This window comes from Dermacentor silvarum, chromosome 2, assembly GCF_013339745.2.
Source record: "Dermacentor silvarum isolate Dsil-2018 chromosome 2, BIME_Dsil_1.4, whole genome shotgun sequence".
Lineage (NCBI taxonomy): Eukaryota > Metazoa > Arthropoda > Arachnida > Ixodida > Ixodidae > Dermacentor > Dermacentor silvarum.
The window spans coordinates 113814760-113831538 of NC_051155.1; the positions used below are offsets into that span (position 1 = coordinate 113814760).

General features: G+C 44.9%; 1 protein-coding gene across 1 annotated transcript in view; it reads left to right on the forward strand.

Moving 5' to 3' along the window:
* The first annotated feature begins 4692 nt into the window (after window positions 1-4692).
* LOC125943510 (uncharacterized) overlaps window positions 4693-16779 on the forward strand; it is a 29179-nt gene continuing 17092 nt past the window's right edge. The window contains exons 1-3 of the mRNA XM_049662859.1: window positions 4693-4760; window positions 6256-6463; window positions 12547-12684. Coding sequence (XP_049518816.1) covers window positions 4693-4760; window positions 6256-6463; window positions 12547-12684 — 414 coding nt within the window. The remainder of the gene's footprint in view (window positions 4761-6255; window positions 6464-12546; window positions 12685-16779) is intronic.

Sequence of the window (16779 nt, forward strand, 5' to 3'; positions counted from 1 at the left end):
CCGAGCCTCCGCCAGTATGGTGGGCCATCTAGTTAATGTGCCTGCAAACTCGGCGCGCCTGACATGTAAGTTGTAGTTGGAAGGTTTGATCGGGCTCAGCAGACTGCTGTGCAGAGAGCATTACAAGCCGCAGCTCGCCGTCGACACCGGGACGGACAGTTCAGATCGTTCTCGTCAAAACGAGGCGAACAGACTGCCGCGAAGACCCTGTTGTGCGTGGTGCCCAAATTGGAGCTACTCTTGAGCCGCTCCACCACTTACGCTGTGACTGTGCTGCGTCTGCCACACACGCCTGTGACTTTTTGTATTTGTCGTGTTTTTAACGTGTTTTTCCTCAAGGACTTTATTATTTATTTATTTATTTGATTGTCTGTTTCTTTATTTATACAATAATGCAGACCCCAATGGGGGCACGACCAGGCGAGGCAGAAAACACGAAAGTTATGTGTACGCGTATATGCGCTCGTACATACACATGAACGGCAGCAAACTAGGTGGGGCGATCAAGTTAGGAAATGTGCAGGCGCAAGTTGGAATACGCTAGCGCAAGACAGCGGTAATTGGAGATCGCAGGGAGAGGCCTTCGTCCTGCAGTGGGCATAAAATATAGGCTGATGATGATGATGATGGTCACAGCTGAGTTTATAAACGAGCGAACATTGCAGAATAATGAAAATAATAAATACGGACGATATGGAATGTTTCAAAGAAAATTCACGTGTAAAAAAAATTAAGCAGTCACAAGGTTTGTCAACATAGCCATACCGTTAATATTAAAGATAAGTGCTTTCAATAGAATCAGTGCATATCAATTGCGATAATGACAGGCTGTTCCAATCTGTTATAGTGCGCGGGAAGGAAGAAATTATAAAGAGGTTAGTTAGGTTGTTATAAGGTGTTAAAGGATCAGCGTGTCGATGCCGTAAATGGTCTAACATAAGCATGCTGGTGGAGGGATAAAAAGTTCTTTTCAACTAAAAAATAAATTTCATTCTTGTATTTTCTACGTAGCTGTAGCGTATGAATATTACGTTCATTCATTAAGCTAGTAGAAGAGTCACTTATTCTATATGTAGAAAATATAAACCTGACAGATTTACGTTAGTTTTCTCATAGGAATCCCACACAATACATCCTTATTCTAGCTTCGGTCGAATGAGGGAAGTTTAAGCCAGTAATCTAGTACCAGAGGGAGCGTGCTTTAGTTTGTGCCTGAGGAGACAGAGTTTCCTGAAAGACGAGATACATACGTTAGAAATGTGGCTATTCCAGCTGAAGTCACTGGTTATCGTGATTCCAAGGTTTTTATATTGGCTGACTTTGGTTAGCGGTTCAGAGCAGAGGTTATAGACAAACGACATTTTATAGATTTTTTTTTCTTTGGACATGTAAATACTTTCCCCTGTTCAATTCCCTGAACTGAACCAGGAAAGAATTTTTCAAAGGTCAGAATTCAGCATTAATTGAACCTCGTGGCAAGTAACCTCAATAAACAAGACGCAATCGTCAGCAAATAGTCTAACTTGGACAGGGTGATAAATTTTGTTAGCGATGCCGCTTATATATATAAGAAATAATAAAGGTTCTAGCACACCGCCTTGTGGTAGTCCAGAGGTTACTGAAAGTTCGCGAGAGAAGTAATTATCAATTGAAACAAATTGCTGGCGATTAGTCAGACAAGCCGCCACCCAGTTAATAGTATAGGCGGGAAGGTCAATTGACTGCACTTTTTTTAATAAGTTTACTGTGAGGAACAAGGTCAAACTCTTTCTTAAAGTCTAAATATATTACGTCAATTTGGCTTGTTTTGTCAGAAGCACTAGCAAAGTTGTGAATAATTGTCGTTAATTGTGTCACAGTGGAGAAACCTTTGTGGAAACCATGCTAGTGAGGAGGAATGACATTGTTCTCGCTTAAGAATTTTGCAATTTCATTAGCTATAATATCTTCTATTAATTTGCAAGGTGAAGTTAACGATATCGGACGATAACTGGTAAGTAGGGTTGCGTCACCTTTTTTACAGCGTAACCTGTTATCGGCTCATTCCAACAGCCGTTTCTTGTCGCGATGCTGCCGCCGCCGGCGTTTTACCGTAACCGCTATCGCCGGAAATGCGAAAAAAAGTACCCGCTCTCCGACGGGATCGAACCCAGGCCCGCTGCGTGGGAATCGGAAACTTTAGCACTGGGCCTCTTCGATTATCCGTCTCTGACAGTCCCGGACTGTCCGAAAACTGCATACGTAATGCTCATTGGCTGAAAGCACCGTCTCGGGCAGTCCAGGACTGTCAGGAACGGATAATCTAAAAGGCCCACTGAGCCGCGCAAGCGCTTGCTAACAGGTAGAAGAAAAATTCCCTTTATACGCTCCCTATAGGCCGGCGCGCAGGCGCAGACGACCCGAGCCTCCGCCAGTATGGTGGCGCCATCTAGTCAACGTGCCTGCAACCGCCGCGTGCGACAAGATATGATTCAGACGCGTTGCGATTCAGACGAGGCGCGCAATCAACGCTATCCCGATGTTAGGTGTGCGCCACGTATACTGGGTACCTCTTCGGTACACGTTATGGCGTCTCCTCGCAAGGTACGAACCGGTGCTGAAGAAGCTAATCGTAGAGCTACGTGCGCGGCTACAACCAGGCCTCATCGGGCTCAGCAGACTTCTGTGCAGATAGCATTACATGCCGCAGCTCAAGCCGACACCGGGCGGACCGTTCAGTTCGTTCTCGTCAAAATCAAGGCGAAGACACTTTGCCGCGAAGACCTTGTTGTGCGTGGTGCCGAAATTAGAGCTACTCTTGTGCCGCTCAACCAGCTTACGCTGTGACTGTGTTGCGTTTGCCGCGCAGGCCTGTGACTTTTTTCTTGATGGGAACGACACGTACAGTTAGCCAGACTGTAGGAAGAGTAGCCGAATATAACAAGGAACGAAACTTAAACAAGAAAAGGGGCTAACACATCAGCATACCTGCGCAGAAAATCGTTCGGTATGTTGTCTCATCCTGGAGATGATTTAGCTTTGAGGTTCAGTAACGTGGACACTACACCTGTTTCCGATACAATATCAGAGTTATAGTTATATGGCATGCGGTGAACGTTTATACCACCATTGAAAGTTGAAACAAGAACACTGGGAAAATAATGATTAAAGTGCTCTGCGATATATTATTTGTCGAGAACCGCATGGCCCTCGTGAACTTGGTTTTCGTGAGTGGGGTGCCGTTGGAATGGAATTTGGCAATGTACGGTGAAAATACTAGCTCTTAGCTTGCCGTACTTCTTGGTTTAGTTTATTTAGGATTTTGCCAATTGAAACAGGTGGGTCACGTCGTCGCCTTAAGCGCTTAACTTTTCTTGTAAGGCGTAAGATCTCTCACATTATCCACAGACAGGTCTTCGAAGTTTTTTTAAAGTTTTGTTGGAGTGAAGTTGCTAAAACAGTAAGCGATAATTTCTTTAAATTTATGCCAAAGCACAGTAGCACTGTTACCATGAAAATTATCAAGGCACACTTTCGTCTTTGGCAGGAGAGAAATTTTGAATAGTTGTTGTTTTGGATTTTCTCATGTTAACTACTTCCAAAGGACAAGAAAAATATACCAGACTATGTACGAAAATTTCTGGTTCAACCGAAAGAAAATTTTAAAAAATGTTTTCTAGTGAACGACTTAGCAAATCGAGGGCGAGTATGGCTGCTGACGTACAACAGGTGCGCGTTGGCTCTTCAGCAACCTCTTGTAGATTGTGAGGCAGACTGATTTCATGTAAGTAACCTAAATGTGAATTATTAACGGCGCATAAAAAGCCGTTCTCTGAATCAATACCTTGTAAGTTAAAGTCGCCTATAAGTACTACTTTATCGCTTGTGTATGACACCATGTAACTTCCTGAAAGAATTCTGGGGGTGAGCTCGGGGCTCGATAAAGGGCATATAGCAAAAATGATTTATCCTAACAAGTAAGCTTTATTGTAACAGAATCCGAGTTATCGGCCTGACGCAAAAAAGCAGCGGATATAGTTCCTTTTACCGAACTAGCTACCCCACGCCCTCTAGTACACCGGTCACGGTGATGCGCAAAATAAGACGGAGGAAACACAACTGCATCTTCAATATCATCATGCAACCTTGTTTCCGTTATCACAACTACATGGGGATTGCAACCTATGATAGTTGCCGCAAGGCATTTCGATTTATTAACTACACTGCGGGCATTGATGTTTAAAATTCTCAGTCCTTTATCCCCCAGGGATGTGTCAGCGGAAGCAAGTTAAGCTTTTTTCTAAGTACTCTAATCACCGTCAATTTTTATCAACTTCTGACTGTCATCCCATTTGAATTGGTGACGCGCATCTTATGATTAATTAAGTGATCTTTCTTTCTCTGTCTTTTTCACTTTTAGCACTATCGCACAGGAGTTTTTGTTTCTTTAGCGTGCTGTGCGAGTAATCTTTTTGAACCGATATTGAACTGCCCTCTACCTTGTACGCACTTTTTATAACAAGCTATTTTTTCATGAAAACCTGGAAGTAAATGATGACTAGTCTCTCGTTACCAGTGTCACCAAGGCAATGAATCCTGTCGATAGACTTGCAAGGAACAGCAAGCGTTGCAGAAAACACCTCTTCAATAACTTTATATTTAAGAATAGGTTCAATTTCGCAGACATCCTCTGGAATGCCAAAGACTACTAGAATGGGTCGCCTGCTCCGATCCTCCAGATCAGTCAACTTCGCCTCCAGTGATCTTACTGTGTGCTCAAGGTACTCTACACGCGAGGCTCGTTTTTCTAATTGGATCAATCTGGCTTCCTAATTAGCCATAGCTTTTTCCCACGTTATTCTGTTGCTCCCAGAGCGCAGTTACATCCGCTCCCAACTTATTCTGACCAGACAACTCCTTCAGCATGGATTTCGATAGAGGCCCCACTACTCTCAGTGGGGCCGGGATTTAATTCGATGTCGCCACACAACTGCAGCAATCATACGTAGTACACACCGTCATAGACAATCGAAATACACAGTAGGTGGCACGGCAAGACCAAAAGACTGCGACAGTCATATCTAATCGTGCTATAGCAGTTACTAACCTGCACGAGGTAGCGGAACGGTTTAAGCCACATGTTTGCGGATGGTCCGCCGTGCCCACTGAAGGTCAACTGAACTATGAGGCATAAAAGGCTCTCACCTTAATAAGTGGACGCGTTCGCTATTCACGGCTGTGACGAAGAAATTAAGGAAAGGCGAATAAGGGTACCTAGGGAACGGGCGCGGGCCATCGTATAACCGAGTGGCATGGGTGGCATGGACAGAGTGTTGCTCGTTCATTCGGGCTACGCTTACATGATTAATCATTGTCGATGGTTTCTGCATAATTTCTCTTGAAGGTAAACCAACCTGCTCTGTAAACAACAGCAGCAAATATTGTGTTTCTGCTATACTATACATATCTTTTTACAGCGAAGCTGTATTACCTCTCGTTGGTCGGAACATTTTGTGGTGTAAACACAAAAGTCCCTACCTCACACCAACTGTACGATAGCTTCGCCCGGCTGGGGGAGAGAGAGAGCTGAGAGAGAGTGAAATCAGAGTATAAAGGTAGCATCGCGCAGCATAGCGGATGCGAGGTGGAGAGAAGGAGTGAAGGCATGTGGCAGTGGGACGCGTAGAGCTGCTGCCGACGCTGATCACGTTTCCCCGCGTTCGCGCCGAACGCGCCTGGTGTCCGTGGCTGCAGCCGATGCCTCTGGCAGCGGCTCGGCAGGTTTTGACCAAAGAACTGGACACTAGTTGCTCCCGAAAGACTGAAGCGAGAGCTAGGGAAGCTGAAACTAGGCGTCACAGAAGAGTGCATCGCGAGTTTAGATTGGGGGAAACCGTGAAGGCGAACACATGAAGATCCGAAGGCTTGTGAACGTGGCCGGTTGAATTCATCGCGATACTACGCAGGACATCGCGTAGAAATCCTGAGCGCCTGGAAACTAAATGTGTGGTTTGCCACAACTTTAATAGGCTTTCCCCAGCTCCGCTGGTCTCGGGTGATTGTGGTAGTATAAGATGGCCTAATGACGAGACGGTAACATAAATGTCAAAAGCGTAGAGCATCCCCTGTTTTAGACTTTAAGTGCTGTCACACTCATATTCTGTAATATTCACATCAGCAAGCATTATGCTCAAAAAAGACGATTTCATATGAACTGATAATCAACGTGACAAATTATTACGCCCGCAATGTCTCATTACTGCACCACTGACGCAGGTTCGATTGGCGCCTCTACTCTAGCACTTCGGATCGCTACGTCCAGTACACGTACCCAAACCCAGACAAAAAGGACAGTAGGGAGCCGGTTGTCTGGCGCAAGTACAATGACCAGGACGTACCTCTCGAAGCTGCATGCACCAAGGTCCGCATTCGTCCAGGAATGCGCATTATTCGCTTCACCATGAATGAAGAGCTTTTAATAAAGGTGAGAGTAAAGAAACGAGAACTATGGTTTTGTGCAGAAGCTCAGTAGCGTGCTACTTTCGTATAGTGTTGATAGTACAGCAGCGTTACTATTTGACGAATACATAAACCGCAAACAGAGAGTCTGAAACTGTCTATTCTTTAGTTTACGTGCTTGTTGCTGTACGTGCTGCTATACGTTGAATCACGCAGAGCCAACGAGTTCGATCTTTGCTGCTTTTTTGCCATTGTTTGCAATAAGTTTCAATGGCGTCTATGCTTTACTACAAGAAGCCCGAAAAGGTAGGATATTTGTCGCGCTTCCTTGAGAGTGATTAGGAAATCTATATCACTGTGTGGATCCCACGCATATGCTGAGAAAGCAGACACTGTATTTGTAGCAATTCAAGGTGCGAAGGAGACATGCGACGATAATGATATAAAACGAGCAAAATGTGTGGTGGAGACAATAGTTTCAGGAAAAGAAAGGCATAAACGTGAGCCGCGTTAAATTCTGGAGTCCCATGAAAATAACGAAATGTGGGACAGAAAAGCAGGGACGAGACACTAAAGTAATGAAATTTGAATTGAACTGCAACCTTCGGGGACCTGGAAGACCAACGAGAACTCGTCGCCAGGGCCAAGAGGGCAGCCGAAGCCAGAGGGTTCCTGGACTAAGGAACCTTCTCACCTCAGGGTGATACCGGGCCTCACTCGCGACACTGTTTCAAGAATAAACGTTTCTCTCTCTCTCTGAACTGCAACCCTACGAAAACCATGGAAGCAATTGCTGCAAGAGAACTAAGTGTCACTTTCTAACAGAGAGAAAATATGAGCCGAGTAGCTACATCTGGAACATACAGAACATACCGGAAAATTAAAAAGACGCGGTGGAATTGGCGCAGTCACAACATATTGAGAATTGCGGTAATTACAGCTCACCAAGAAACCCACTGACGTGTTATAGAATATATATAATATTAACTATCTAATCGTAGGGACGGTTTTCAATATCTTTCACGTGAGTTGCAAAGCATTGAGAATGATGAAAATAAGCGCGGCAGTCCCAAGTCACACAAAAGACAACAAAGGCCTGTGATTCCCAGTACACTGAGTTGCTGAGAATGAAATTAAGTTCGGAATGGCACACATTGAGCAATCGTCCACTCTCAGGTATCTAGCAATCCGGTGGGGCAATCAGTCTCCGCTAGACCGCGTTTTGCTGCGAAACCTCCTCTACCGCCAGACCACGGTCTACGGATGTTGCAATTTGTTTCTTCGTGCCACAGACCTGGCTGCCTGTCTGACGTACGCGGTGCGCATCTCTCGATGCATCGCCAACATCATCCGAACTGTCATTGACCCTCTGCTCATCTTCGTTGCATGGAGCCCTCCGTAGATCGAGAAAGGAACGTTGCTATTTGGCGCTAGTTGTATCTCAGCGCCTTTGCCTCACACCATAACTGACTCCCCAGGGTATTTCGATGTCACGACCTCGAGCCACTGCATGACCCCCAGATGCGCCAGCCGCGGAACTCACGTGAAAGACACCGTTGCTGTTAGGCAGACAGAACTCTCCCTCCTGCTTGCGCTTGCTTCGTTTCCGTCTTGTTCCGAATAAAGTTTATTCATACACTCTCTCTCTCCTCGCGGGACTTACCACTTGTCCGCCTCACAATTCTTATTCGCATTTTCTTCGTTGGTGAAAGTAATCTCTGACATTATCTCTATTGCCATTCACAAGCCATTATAGCGTTTCTCACTTGATGTGGCTGGCGTCAGAGACACAATGAAGGTCTTCATGCCACCACTATGCTGTAACTCTGCTTTGTATCTTTTTCCCCAAAACGTAGGAAAGGTAGCATTATACAAAGGCCACCACCCCGTCGTCCTATAGCGCAACTGCGTCTGTGATCAGGGGAAACTTGCTTTGCTTCAGTTTATTCGTTTTTTACGAATGTACATCGTTTTGAGAGAAAGTTTCTTTTTTTTCATTTCAGATCGGAAAGCTTCTTTATTAGCGTTAATTATAACTCTGCGCAATAAGCAGTGGCGGAGCCGCACATGTGATGCGAACAGCACGTGTTCCCGCAAGAAAAGGGTGCCCGAAGGGCATGGTGTCTCTTAGTACAGTAGCATTCGTGGGCGAAAATGTGTGGTAATACAGTGTAAAAAAATTGCCCTTGTTTTACGGCAAATCTGTTGGTAAGGCCTCTCCCTGTGACCAAACACAGGGAGAGGCCTTCGTCCTGCAGTGGACATAAAAATATAGGCTGATGATGATGATGATGATGATGACATTTCCGCAAATAAGGAATGGTCATTTCCGTAGAACGGACAACCGTAAAATATAGACCGTAATAGACAATTCGAGCGCTTAAGTATTTAGAAAACGGAAGACTCTGTATGCTGAACCTGGAGTACATGGTCGAACGGTTAGAACACAAGTGTTTCCGTATTGAGAAAACGAGACTCTGTATGCTGAATCTGTACTACACGGTCAAACCGTTAAAATGCACGTATTTCTGTACTCAGAAAACAAAATACTCTGTATGCTGAATCTGTACGATACAGTCCAATCGTTAAAATGCACGTGTTTCCTGTATTACGTATTACGGAGCATACTGATTGTTTAGAGAGTGTACTATCGCGGACAAAAGTTCTCAAAACGTGTGAGCGTCTACCAAATTTTATTGGTGCACTTTCTGCCGGGATCAGCCGCGCTAACATTTACGATCGGAAAGTGGTCTAGAGCGCAGATGATAGCGGCTGATAGCGCAGAGATGCAATTTCGTCGACGCTCACACGTCCTGGACACTTTTGTCCCCGATAGCACATATCCTTTAACGCAAATCTCATGAATGCAGCTCCTAGCAGAAGTAGCAGGTCGCTATTGAGAAAACTGTCTGGCCAACACATTTGTATAGCCCGAAAAAATAAAACACTTAGCATTTTGTGATATGAATGAATTGGATGATATACAGGGCGTTTCAGCGAACACTTTCAAAATTTATTTAAGGTTGCCCAATTCTAGTTAGTGAGCTGGTCTACTCGAAGAGGTGGACATTACTCGAACAAAAAATTGAAGTGCATATTCGACTAATCAACAAAAATTCACTGATTAAATTTTTAACTTATTACCTTATGGCCCATATTGCAATTTAGAAATTGTAGCCGTGGAGTTCGCAAGGCGGATCCACTTGGAATTAATTCTGAGGATGACACCAGTTTTGAGATATTAATTCCCGAACTTTGCGGAGAAACGCATTGACGTTCCAGTTAATTTTGTGCTTCAATGCATAAAGCAACGTTTTGTTAAGAAACTAACGGCAACGCCAATGCATTTATCCGCAAAGTTCGGGAATTAATATCTCGAAACTGGCGTCATCCCGAGATTTCGTTCCAAGTGGATCTTCCTTGCGAACTCCCCGGCTACAATTTATAAATTGCAATATGGGCCATCAGGTAATTAGTTAAAAACTGAATGAGTAAATTTTTGGTAATTATTCGATTAGGCATTTCAGTTTCTTGTACAAGTAATGTCCGCCTCTTCCAATAGACCGGCTCATGAACTAGAATTGTGCTATGTACCACAGGCAACCTTTAAGAATTTTTGAAAGTGTTCGCTAAACACCCTTTATATACAAATAGGTGCAAAATTTCAGTCGTGGAGTTCTTTAGATCACAGAAGCAATTTTATTTTCTTCGACCACTTGTGTTGCACTCTTTCCTAGTGAAAGCTGTTCTTGGCCCTACATGCCTTGCAAGGATACAATTGCTACTGTTAGGAGAAACAAATAGTATTGGTGAAATTCTATCCTAAGCAAAGCGCCAGAAAAAGATAATCACAGAACACCACGAAGCGGTAACTTAAGTGTTAGAAAAACCTGAACTTGGTTCAACATTGTCAGAACAAGGGATGTTGCTGTAGCCAACATTTCGAGAAAGGTATGTGTCATCAGGGCCAACTGTTTTCCTTGGAAGCAGTTTCGTGTGTGCGTAGCTCACTCACCCCTACCCTCATTGGGGGAGAAGCTGATGCATATTGCAGGTCAAGAGAAGCCAAAGTGTTAAAATAAAGGCAGGAAGGGTGCTTTTAGCAGTGATTGTGATGCAGCGGGTAGGCGCACTGCTGTCAGTGCTTAGAATGAGTAGGCATGACCGAAACAGAAAACGATCTGTAGAACTAGTACACCTAGTATTCCCAGAAATCAAAATAGCATTTAAGATAGGAAATTTGGTAAAACAGCAATGAAGAATTATAGAAAATAAAATTTGTATCACGATGTGTCTGGTTAAGATCCGTGGCGATGACATATGAAAACACATTATCAATGCACATTTTGTCGAAAGCCGATAGTGAAAAAAGATATTGGCCAAATGATAAATAAATAAGGACATCAATATTAAGCTTGGTATGACCATACAATAATGAAGAACAGCCTGCGAAAAAAATGGGACGGGCAATATCATAACCAGGTCCACGATTGAGACAAGTTGAGCGCTGTTTATGTTGATGCCACTACTGACGACTTCAAGTTTCTGTCTTCCTGTTGAACCTGTCTTAAACAAGGAAATGGGTCATTTTGCAAACAAGTCTATGTTCAGATGATGTTGTGTGTGCGCTGCTTGTGTGTGCGCTGCAGTTTTAGCACAGAGAACACGGAGAACTCTTTGAGCATGGAGAAGAAAACAAAATTGGTTCCGTTTTCAGGTTTATGTAATAGCTATTAGAACAGTAAAATGATTGCTTGACAACTAATTGAACTCTGAACGAGGAGATCGCTTTCTCTCTCACAAGGTGGTACATTTTATGCAAAGAGATAGAGAAAGCAAGGAGAGGAAAGGCAGGGAGGTAACCAGGCGAGCGTCCGGTTTGCTATTGGGGATAGCAAACCCTAATGTTGCAATGCAGTGCAATGTGATGCGTCAATAAGTTCTAGTATAGTGCTAATTTGGGCTGGCTGGTGCATGTATTGAACGGGTAAATAATGAGTTGTGCCATTACGTTTACTCATGGATCAAGCTCATGGAAGAAATGTTGGGTCAAAAAACAAATAAAGGCTGAATCATTACGCCAACTCGGGACTGCAGGCGTTTATTATTTTTTTGACAGCACATACACTCTTAGCTCGCTCATCTTCGGTCACCTTCCCATAGTTTGCACACGTCTTGGTGTCTGTTCGATGCCGCAGCGTACAAAGTTTTGCAGATTAAGGGAAACACATTTCCCATATGTGTCGTCGCGCTATGACTGCACATGACGAGCACGCAAGCGTACACCACACAGCGACAAATTCGGAACTTTGCCAATTCGAACATGCCGAGAGTCAAGCAATCTAACCCTCCATCACTTCTGTTCTTCGCTCACAATGCGTCAATCTCTTTTCTTGCACAAGAATGCCGTACAGAATGCGCAGAGCACCAGTGTCTGCCAATTCACCAGCATCTGAGCGGCGCAAGTATGTTTACATTGGTATGTATGACCACCACTCTTGGTTCAGTTAAACATTTATGCTGTATTATAAACTGCAAAGTGCTGACACCAAATAAATGGCATTGCAAACACGCGCGTATGTTTGCGCATATCATCAGCGTCACAAGGCTCGTATTCGCGGCCAACTGCGACCGGAATACAGGATGCGTGTACATATATATATATATATATATATATATATATATATATATATATCTTCATAATGCGTACCGCTTGCGTATTCAATGAAATACTGTTAGATGAAACTTTGTGAGTGCAAGCGCTCACTCAGACTGCATGTATAGAGTTCCTTTTCCTCGCAAAATTACGGATGTTCGCATAACAAAGATATATAATTCTGTCTGTTTCGTACAGCACAGCACTGTATTATCACGTGAAAATAAAACAGGCAGCGCTTTCTCTATTTTAACGACGCTATTGCTGTATTTTTGAAAGTGACCTATCTTTCGTATTTTTGCTGCCATTCCTCCGTATAATGACGGAAATCCTCCGTATATTGACGGAAATGTTTTACAGTGTACTGTTAAGCATTAATAATGATTCTTCAAAGTCGCACACGTCTCATAAAATTTCTAGATTCTGTTAAGAATTTCTCGCACTTCCTGCAGTTTGACGTCGATTCTGAGCTTTTATTCGGCGAGCTGACTTACATCACCGAACTGAACCGGGTGAGCGTCAAGACGGACAACGGGTGTGTTCTCGAAGGTCACTGCACGGGGAGGGACGCCCATGCCGCTTTCGACTCGGTAAGTTTCGCAGTACCTCTACCGTCATTGCGACGCGATTAAGTTAATCAAAAACTCAATTTTTTTTCTACGCTTTCACATCACACTTCCTTGAGTTCCACCAGCCATCACACTTGAAGTTCCACCAGCCTCGCATGGTCCTCACTTATGGTGATGTTCATATTCGCTCCGCTAGCTAAATCTGCGCAAGCAGTTTACAGCCATTTATTTACGGCATTCGCAAAATAAAATAGCCTTGTCTCATTTAGGTCAGTCGTTCTAATCCATTTAATGTATGCCTCACGGGGAAAAATGCCGTCATAACGGCAATATCTGTACTGAGATGGGAAATTCGCCTTGGTGATACATACGTATTTTTCAATGTACTCGTTGGTGCAAATCGGCGATGCAGTGAGTGCAAATCTCTCCTCTTCGAGTCATATTCACCCACTTTGATCACTTTGACATTCCACAGCAAGTAAAAAACAGAAAACGCTCCACCATTTCGCACCACAGAAGCAAACGAATTGGCATTAATACCTTCGTTTCACTCAGAAGAGGGCACCACCGGTGCTGCCAGACGCCAATGAAGATGTTAACTGATTGATGCAGATATCCGGTTCAGAAAGCATTTCCCTACGAGCGAACTTGAACAAAAATTCGGAAAATAGAGCCGAACTGTTTGTGATTACATATTGCTCCGCACAGCAAGAAACAACAGCACGGACGCAATATAAACGTTTTGCTTAGTAGACTCACAAGGAAGCTTCTCACACACTTCTAGACGCGAGAAGTAGGCGCGTTTTCGGGGGGTATTCCTTGTTATGCAATATGAAAAACAGGAGCCAAGGCAACCGATCACTTGTGGACCCATTTGGTCACTTTTAATGGAACGAATAATGATGATGAATGTCGGTCTTGAGGAGGCGCGCATCTTCTTCATTAGTACAATTTCCCGCAGTACTTATTCCAGACGCGAAAAACAGAACACCAGAATTTTTGCTTCACTTTCTCCACTAATCAGTTGTTTTTTTAGCCACAATAATGCAAATCAAACAATGAAAAGTAAAACGCTTCATGCCAGTGAAACTCGTCTTGAGTTTGCGTTGCTTAGAGGAAGAACGCGCCGGTCATATAGTGTTTTTACAGGCGAGGAAGACGAAGGCTGTTAACCAGAAACAGCGTCGTCGCAGGAGCTGGATTTACACGCCTTTATGAATCATCGCTACACTCCACATATGATTTTCTACATGTTTGGTTTTGGTGGAGCGCTAGCAAATGCCTTTCACGACAATGCGAGATGACGTTATCAAGCTTCGGTTGTAGAGTTCCCTCCCCCCCCCCTCCCTTAATTTTTGAAGGAGGGGCTCGGCCCCCCTGGCAGGTCAACAGTAGCACCGCGGCACCCACTCGACAGGCGCTGGAGGTGATTTTATTACCAGTGGTGTCTTGTGTGGGGCAATTATAACTCGCCATTCTTGAGCGCGATATCGTTAAGGGCCCCGTGTCGCAGAAAATCCGGCGTCGGTGTCGCCGTAAGCACCGGTGTCCGTGGCGGAGAAAATCGTCCCGAACCACCCCGACCGCGCAGGCTCTCCTACGTGGCGCATGGTGTTAGCGAACAAAAATTGAATTTATCAGAGTCAAATTTCTTAGAAAAATGGTAATGTACGACTTAACTTTTTTCTGAACCGCTTTTCGCCCGAATATTCGCGACCTATTTGGATCGACCATGGACTTTCCCCGCCGCGGACGCTGGCGCTTACGTTGACACCGACACCGACGCCGCCTTTTCTGAAACCCGGGGTCCTTAACGCTGTCACGCTAATAATCTGAGTATCTCCAAGTGACGGCAAAGAACCCTACCTAGGTTCTATCCAGCTATGTTGTATTTGCATATTTTAAAGTATAGCCCAAGTTATCTGAAACACGCTGTATATACAGCGTCAATGGTACATGAATTCGTAAAATACAAAACGCAGTTACTCAGCCATTCGAAGCATTAGGGCTGAATACCAGTCCTTACCTTGTATATTGTTGTAACGTTATCTTCGACGATGTTGCATGTCCCCCCTATGTAGTACCCTCCAGGAGGGCCTTGATGGTATAGTGAAATAAATAAAATAAATAAATAGTGCTGAGACCTCGTAGTTACTGAGCGAATGCTACCTCAGCAGAACCGAAAATTTGGCTAGGTGATATTGGCTGAACATGATATCTTCTTGAGCCCTATACAAGACAAAAGACGAAGGTAACAGACAGACGAAGCGCTGCACTCAATACCCCTAGTCAGATGGCCCAATTTAGTGACAGATACAGCAAGCTCACTTCGCCGCAGGAAATGCCAGTTTTGTGGAGCGCTTTTACAGGGAACGCAAATTGCGAAAATAAATTGATGGCAGTGTTCATCGGTAAATAAGCAGGCACAGTATATAGTTATTCGTTTGTAGAGAAATTGCTGAATAATTCAGCGGGCACGAGCGAGGACAAGACGCTTTGACATCTAATGCCCGAGTGAAACGCTGCACGTTTAGAAGTATTAAGTATGAGGAAGCGGCGGTGCGTTATAGGCGTGACGGGTTTCGTTGGCAGAAGAAGGATGCCGGTTTTCATAAGCAAGTGGGCTTATAACATTTGAAATCACAACAAAAATGAGTTCAGAATTACACGCGACCATAAGATGAGTCGTTTCTTTTTACATTTTTTTCGGATCACTGCTGCTATAGAGACTTGTCACTTGGACGCAGTGAAGGTAGTTTGACAAGGACACTCACATGTGAGTGAGAAGTCGCCGTCAGTAAACGTTCTGTTTTACAGCTTGCGGATGAGACTCGCTCAGAATGACCCTAACTTGCCCACGCTGCGTAACTTGTACACCAAGACCACGAGAAAACCCCATCCTGCTGATGTACGCGCACTGATATCTGATTCGGCCGAACAAAAGAAAAACAATTATTTATTTCCAGTTTTATGCCTTTTTCACCCCCCATAAGCCCTCCGTTACCCTTCACAATTACAATTTCTTGGGTAGCGCCCACTTCGCCTGCCTTACACGCGACCTAACAAAAAACTCGCACGTAAAACTTACTATGTTTACGTAAAAAATGCTGAATTTTTTTCAGTATCCGAAGGACGAAGTGTAAAGGCCTTTATTAGGCACCAGCGTTTTGGACCGACCGTTAGTTCAGGGCCCGAGCTCTCAGCACCAGCGGTGTTTCTCGAGGAAAGCGCAGGAGGGATCGACTAACTAGAAAGGGCTGGAGAGCATGACCCCCTATGGCGTTCGTATCCTTCGCTACAATCACCCCGGGGAGCGAAAAGGGAGCCGTCGGGCGAGCTAACAACCGGTCACTATGAGTGGGTCTTGAGGCGCTCGACGTTGACAATGTCGCGTCCACGACGGCGCATGACCGCAGAAGGTTCAACAGGTTCGATCACGTAGTTGACGGGAGATGCGCGTTCGACGACACGGTAGGGGCCTTCACACTTGGGCACTAGCTTGGATGAGAGACCAGGTGTAGCGGAAGGAACCGAGATCCACACAAGCGCTCTAGGAAGGAAGGAGGGTGCAGAAGGGGTGTCACCGCGTGTGCTCTTCTGGCGCTCTTGGTCATTGGATGTAAAGACCCGTGCGAGATCGCGGCACTCTTCAGCATGTCTTGCCGTGTCAGAAATGGGCGCACAATCAGATGCATCCGGCCGGCACGGTAGAATTGTGTGGATGGTGTTGGACGAGTGCCGACCGTAGAGTAAGGAAAAGGGGGAAAGCCAGTGGTGCTCCGAGTAGCAGTGTTATAGGCGTAAGTTACCAAGGGCGGAATGGCATCTCAATTAGTATGGTGGGAGGCGACGTACATAGCAAGCTTGTCCCCGAGGGTACGGTCGAAGCGTTTTGTAAGGCCGTTGGTTTGGGGGTGGTAGGCCGCAGTTATGCGATGAGCAACGTGGCACTCCTTGAGAATGGCTTCAACTATTTCGGACAGGAAGACACGTCCGCGATCACTAAGCAGTTCCTGGGGTGGCCCATGTCGCAGGATGAATCGTCGAAGCAAGAAGGAGGCAACATCGCGCGCTGTAGCTGCCGGTAGGACGGCAGTTTCGGCGTATCGCGTCAGG